Genomic DNA, 6,776 nt, shown 5'->3' with positions numbered 1-6,776 from the left:
GAAGAAGACACAGAAGAGGGAGGACCTTTCTCCCTTCACCACGTGAGGACGCAATGAGAAGACAGCCCTGTGTAAACCGGGAAGAGGGTCTTCACCAAGAACCTTTTTGGACTTCCAGCCTCCAGAACCGTGAGAAATAAATTTCCATTGTTTAGGGCCCCCGGAGTGTGGCATTCTGTTACAGCAGCTTGAGCTGAGACAACCACATCATCTCGCACCTGGATTACTACAACAACGTCCCTGCTTCCTGCCCTAGCTCTGGGAAGCAGAAGAACGGAAAGGGGAGGAAGCGGGACTGAGCGACAAGACCTGTTGTGCTGTGTCCATCAGGCAAAGATTGTCGGTTAGAGGCGGTCACGTGGAGTTGGCTGGGCCCTTGACCGCTGCTTGGCTCAGTCACTGCCTGGGGCCACCCCCCCGGAGCTTGGCCACCTGGACAGCTGGAGTGGACCTGAAAGGGCTAACAGCTGGAGGCTGTCAGCTGCCCAGACTCCCACAGCTGGGCAACAAGTCCTATCCCAAAGGGGGATGTCCATATTCACCGCTCACCCCCACAGTCCATTCTCGGCACCACAGCCCCAGTGATCCTTTACAACCCAGGTCAAGCCGGGTCACCCCCCTGCCTGCACCTCCTGAGACATCTCACACAGCCCTTGAGGGGCCTCTAAGATCTGCCCACCCCACACCTCATCTGCTCTCTCTCAGAATGCACCCCTTCTCTCTCACCTCACTCCAGCCACGCTGACCTCCTTGCTGCCCTCAAGCAGGAAATGTTCCTGCCAGGCATGTTCCTGCCTCAGGGCCTTTGCACTCTCTGTTCCCTCTGTCCAGAAGGCTCTTTCGCTCCATCCTTTCCTTCAGGGTGTGCATCAAATGCCCGCTGCTTAGTGAGACAATCTCCTCTCTTCTACTCAACATCAAAACTGCACCCTCAGCATGCTCAACCCTCCCTCCCTGCTTTCCACATAGCTTTGTCGCCATCTAGCAGGTTCTGTGTTCTGTCTCCCCACAGCTAAAGTGTAAAATCCCCAAGGACAGAGAGTCTTGTCATTCCTTGGTTGGTCTCCAGGGACCACTAAGACAGTGCCACAGCAGCAGGGGGTGCTCAGTAAAAACATGCTGAATTAATACATTCATATATGGGGCTGGTGCCCTGCTAGGTGCTGGGGATGTAAAGAAGACCCCGCTGCGTGCCCTCTAGGGGCCCTCAGTCTCATGCAGTAAGTGACGCACCCGGGGTGGGAGGAAGGGAAATGGGGTGGGGGGAGGTTTAATCGGTAGAGAGTTTCAGTTTTGCAAGATGAAAAAGTTCTGGAGCTCTGTTGCTCAACAATGTCAATGTACTTAACACCACTACTAAATGGTACATTTTTTAGCGGTTCAGATGGTAAATTTTATGTGGTTTTTTTTTTACCACAATTAAAAATAAAATTTTTAAAAATAGCCACCCAAAAACCCAAAATAAAACAATGCACCCAGGGGCAATACGTGAGCCACTGAGGGCACCAAGGCTCACCTAACCCAGGGGAGACAGCAAGGGGGCTTCTGGGAGAAGTTGACATAGAACATAGAAAGACTTGTAGGTTAGGCATGTGAGGGCACTCCAGGCAAAGGGAAGGGCATGGGCACAAGTAGAGCGCTCAGAGAACTACAGTAATGGAGTATGGCTCAATCACATAGTGAAAGGGGGAGAGGGATAAGGCTGGAGGCCAGGAGACCCACTGAGAGCACACTGAGAGAGTGGCCTAAACAGGGTCAGGGCAGTGGGAAGACAGGGAGGTGTGGGGTTCCAAGGATGCCTTGCCCTCTCCACCTGCTCCTCTCTCCCTCCAGGAGAGGGGATCAGAAAGGCTTGGGAGAGCCTGGGCCCAGCAGCGGGAGAGGAACTCAGAGCGAGGCTGTCTTGGGGGCGTGGTAAGAACCCGCCTCCAGGGACCTCCGTTCTCATGCCCTCCGAGGTCAGAACTAAGTGGGCGCAGTTGTCAGCTTTGGAAATCCGGGAGGAGGCTCTGCTCAGCCTGGCCCTGAGGGACAGGCCTGGAAGGGGAAGCCAGCTCAGTCTGATCCTGAAGTTTTGAGGTCTGAGCCAGGCCCAGCACACTTGCTGCCCCAGAAGTCTGCTTGCCAGGGCTGAGGGCAGGACCCTCAGGAACCCAGCCCTGGGGCACTGGGAGTCTGAGGACTGAAGCCTGCTTCAGAAAACCTGCTGCAGAAAAACCAGGACCGTTCCACCACCTGCCCCAGGCCTCAGCCCCCACCTGCCACGTTTCCTTTCCTTAGCTGTCCTGCCCTCCACCACTCCACTCTGGGTCTCCTTCCCCTCAGTCCTCTCTGCTCCCATCAAGACCAACCCACAGACTCTTTTTGTCACAACTGTTTCTTCACGACATTTTTAGCCACTGCTCACTTGAAAACTCCTTGTGTACCACTATGCTATGTGCTGATTGGATCTCCTATCAACTCCACACAGTAGGAACAATCACCATCCCCATTCTACAGAGGAAGAAACTGAGGCACAGGGGTTTAAGCAACTTGCCTAAAGGCACAGGAGTCCTCAGCAAAGTCTCAACTTCTAGATTCTTTGGCCTCCTCCCAGCAAAGTCTCAGCACCCTAGGGGCAGCAGCCAAGGTCTCGAGACCTTGCAACCCAGGCTCTTGCTCACACTGTTCCTTCTGCCTAGAATGTTCCCCCTTGCACCCCCTTCAACCGGCTAATTCAGTCTTCTCAGGAAACGTCCCTAACCAAGTCCCCTCTGAGTCACCCTGTAGTCCTCAGGAGAACCTTCCAGATTTGCTACTTTACTCTTACCCAAGGGCTGATATGCTCAATTCCAGCCTCCTGTAGCAGCCAGTGAGAGTGGGAGACCAGAGACCACACCTGGCTGGCTATGGTCAACCCCCCAGCTCCACTTACAATGCTGCAGCACAGCAGACCCTCATTAACTTTCATCGACAGGGCGATGCCTGAATGAAGGATGGCAGGTTCTGCCCCCCACCCCACTTTTTCATTCCTTTGGGAGCCCCCTCCCCATTTAGAGGCATGAGCAAGGGATCCAAGCTAAAGGTGGAGAGCCCCTCCTCTTCAGTCTCCAGTGCTCTATGGGAGTTGCTTAGTGACCTCTGATCGCCTGCCCAGGAGTGGAGATGTTTGAGAATTCCGCAAGAATTCAGGCTGGGTTGAGAGCCCAGCTCCACCACGGACTCTAGGGAGGGCAGATATAACCCCTCTCTCCCGATGTGGTCCCCCACGTCCTGATGAGCCTCGACTGCCAAGTCCGGGCACAGTGCGGGGCACACGGTGGCACCCTGAAAAATGAGTGGTCTTCTCTCTTTTTTCTGACCAAGGGCAAGAGGACCCCATGGTCAAGGAAAGGTCCTTCCCTGGAGGCCCCCACACCCTCATCCGCATCTGCCCATCCCTCACAGCCCTCAGGTCAGTTGCAGGATCAGAAAGTTCTCGCTGTGATCCTTTCAAATCCAGCCACCTGGGAAAGGTTTGGCCCTGCAGAACTCCTGTTCCAGAGCCAAAGAAACTGAGGCTGGGAGGGTTCCGGGCCGGAACACCGCGCAGAAGGCGAAGAAGGGGAGCCAGAGGCCTCTCAAGCCCCCTCCGCCTCCTAATTCCCAGTGCCAGTCCCGGGGCCCTTTCCTTAAGCGTCGCTACAGGGAGTCGGCACCTCCTGGTCCCCGCCCCCGGCTCTGAGAAGCGCCCCGCCGCCCTCCCGTGGCGTTTCCTGCCCCCACCCCGCCCCTCCGCGCTATTTAAGGCGCCCCCGCCGTCCGGCGCCGTCCAGCAGGGCTCCCGCGGGCGCCGCTCCGCCGTCGCTCTAACCCCGCCGCCACCTGGGCCACCCGGCAGGCAGGCGGTGAGTTGGGCTTGGGAGTGGGGAGGGCCAGGACGCCACCTGCTAACGAGCGAGCGGGGCGGGGGGGGGGGGGGGGGAGACGCCTCCGCCACCGGCCACTCGGCCGCCACTGGCTGAGGGTTGCTGGGGGTCGGGGGAGGCGCGACGGCTGCGGGCCAGGCTCTCTGCTAAGCCACGTTACTGGCTTCTTTCACTGTATCCTTATAACCCTAGGAGGTGGGAGTATTATTTCCATTTTACAGGAGAGGAGACTGAGGTGCTAAGGTTGACGCTTACCCAGGGTTAGTTAGCAAAAGGGAGCCAGGACCAAAGTCTGATTCCAGAGCCTGGCGCTAAAGAGCTTTGCTCCTTGAAGAAGCGCCTCCCCTGCCCCCTTCCCTGCATTTCTTCCCCCAGCTCTCTGCCCACCCACCTCCCCCATACCCCGTGTTCTGGGAACTTGGTGGCCTATGCCTCCACCCTGCTATGACAGTTCTTTTAAGAGTCTAGAATTTATCAACAACAGCTTGGGGGCCCAGGGGGTATGGAGGAAGGGGGTAGGATCAGTGTCCATACTTAAGTGGCAGGTGGTCACTATTGTTGACAGGTGGAACTAATGCAGGATGTTGCCTTTAGCATCTAACACCCTTCCCACCTGCCCCTTACCACAGCTCAAAGGTTAGAGTGAGGTCAGCTGGGTGACTTACCATGGGCAGGGGGGCAGGGACCTGAGGTTTTGGGCCCCCTGAGAAGCTGAAGATAGCACCACCACTGCCCACAGTCGGGGACAGCCAGCCCATCATGGGCAAAAGGAAGGAGGGGCATAGCACAGCCATGTGACCTGGGGTAAGTTCCTCAGATTCTGTTCCCATAAGCTCAGGAGCCTCAATTTGATCCAAATCTTGAGCTGTGTTATCCTGGGACTCAGCCTGGGAACAAGAGGGATACAGAGGTATGACAAAACAAGGACCTAGTAGCCATCATCCAAAGATCAGCTTTTAGTCCTGACCACCCTGCTGGCTGTGAGCCCCCAAGCCAGTCCCTTCCCCTCCTTGAGCCTCAGTGTCCCTGTAGGTAGAATGGGTGTGGCCAACCTCCCTGCAAGCTTGTTGCCAGGACAACTGAGAAGGCTGTCATGCTGACTGTGTCCTCTATCTCCCTGCAGACGGAGGAGGCCGGGTAGCCATGGGTGACTGGGGCTTCCTCGAAAAGCTGCTGGACCAAGTCCAGGAGCACTCGACTGTAGTGGGCAAGATCTGGCTGACGGTGCTTTTCATCTTCCGCATCCTCATCCTGGGCCTGGCTGGCGAGTCCGTGTGGGGCGACGAGCAGTCAGATTTCGAGTGTAACACGGCCCAGCCGGGCTGCACCAATGTCTGCTATGACCAGGCCTTCCCGATCTCCCACATCCGCTACTGGGTGCTGCAGTTCCTTTTTGTCAGCACACCCACCCTGGTCTACCTGGGCCACGTCATCTATCTGTCCCGGCGTGAAGAGCGGCTGCGGCAGAAGGAGGGGGAGCTGCGGGCGCTGCCAGCCAAGGACCCACGCGTGGAGCGAGCACTGGCAGCCATAGAGCGTCAGATGGCCAAGATCTCGGTGGCAGAGGACGGCCGCCTGCGGATCCGCGGGGCGCTCATGGGCACCTACGTGGCCAGCGTGCTCTGCAAAAGTGTGCTGGAGGCAGGATTCCTGTATGGCCAGTGGCGTCTCTATGGCTGGACCATGGAGCCAGTGTTTGTGTGCCAGCGCGCCCCCTGCCCCTACCTTGTAGACTGCTTCGTCTCGCGCCCCACAGAGAAGACTATCTTCATCATCTTCATGCTGGTGGTCGGACTCATCTCCTTGGTGCTCAACCTGCTGGAGCTGGGACACCTGCTGTGCCGCTGCCTCAGCCGGGGGGTGAGGGCCCGGCAGGGCCAGGATGTGCCCCCGGCCCAGCGCACCTCCTCGGAGCCCTACCCTGACCAGGTCTTCTTCTACCTCCCCGTGGGCGAGGGTCCCTCGTCCCCACCTTGCCCTACCTACAATGGGCTCTCATCCAGCGAGCAGAACTGGGCCAACCTGACTACGGAGGAGAGGCTGGCTTCTTCCAGGGCCCCCCTCTTCCTGGACCCGCCTCCCGAGAGTGGCCAGAAATCCCCCAGTCGCCCCAGCAGCTCTGCTTCCAAGAAGCAGTATGTGTAGGGGGCTGGGGCCTATGTCACCCAACAGAGGGGCCCAGGGAAGTCTGGCTGCCTTGGATGCCCTCTCCCTAAAGACTGCAGGAAAGAGGGGAGCAAGGGAAGCAGATGCTTGCTGGCCAGGAGCCCTCATTGCAGATTGTGTTTGAGCATCTGGGGCCTTCCTGGTGACCAGAGGGGCACCGTGGATCCCCCTCCGGAACATGACTCTGCCACAGGCACAGACAAAGCCAGCTTGGGGTGCTCCAGACCAAAGGCCTTGTGGGGCCTCTGGACTTTTTCACCTGGTTCAGAGCAACCCGGAGCCAATTTACCCCTCCCTCATGAAAGATTCACCTCTGCCCACGTTGTCCTCACAGGAAAGGGCTGGTTGAGGCTGCTGGGTCAGAGAGCTCACACACAGCCTGTGCTGGATCTGGCCCTGTCGACGGGACTGGTGTCTCGTTCTCACTCCTTCCTAGTTCCACTGTTTATGCTTCTAAAATAAACAAGACTTGGTCACAAGCTACGTGTGTCCTGATGCTGTCATGATGTGCCTCCTGGGAGGTTGGGGGGCAGTCGCCTGGCCCGGCTTCCTTTTCTTTGCAGTCTCGTATGATCCGTCTTTGGCCTCTGCAACCCCAACTCCACCCAGCGTCTTAAACCCTCAAACCCCTACATCCTGCCTCTCAGCAGCCCTGAGTCCTGAACGCTCACCTTTTGAAATGCCTCTACCACGCAGCCCCCCACAACGGCCAAAGCCCCTGCC

The 6,776-nt window shown here is 57.5% G+C and overlaps 1 protein-coding gene across 1 annotated transcript; it reads left to right on the top strand.

The window, feature by feature from the left end:
- Nucleotides 1-3,798: 3,798 nt before the first annotated feature.
- GJA4 (gap junction protein alpha 4) lies at nt 3,799-6,532 on the top strand. The gene is made up of 2 exons (XM_047084998.1): nt 3,799-3,866; nt 5,011-6,532. The coding sequence occupies exon 2, from the start codon at nt 5,031-5,033 to the stop codon at nt 6,030-6,032; it is 1,002 nt and encodes a 333-aa protein (XP_046940954.1). The 5' UTR covers nt 3,799-3,866; nt 5,011-5,030; the 3' UTR covers nt 6,033-6,532.
- Nucleotides 6,533-6,776: the final 244 nt, after the last annotated feature.

The sequence above is a fragment of the Lynx rufus genome, unplaced genomic scaffold (assembly GCF_022079265.1).
Source record: "Lynx rufus isolate CCGP_SWC_20201006 ecotype Redwood Valley unplaced genomic scaffold, mLynRuf1.p SCAF_2, whole genome shotgun sequence".
Taxonomy (NCBI): Eukaryota; Metazoa; Chordata; class Mammalia; order Carnivora; family Felidae; genus Lynx; species Lynx rufus.
Note: the sequence above shows the minus strand (reverse complement) of the source record. Positions and strands in the feature narration are given on the sequence as shown.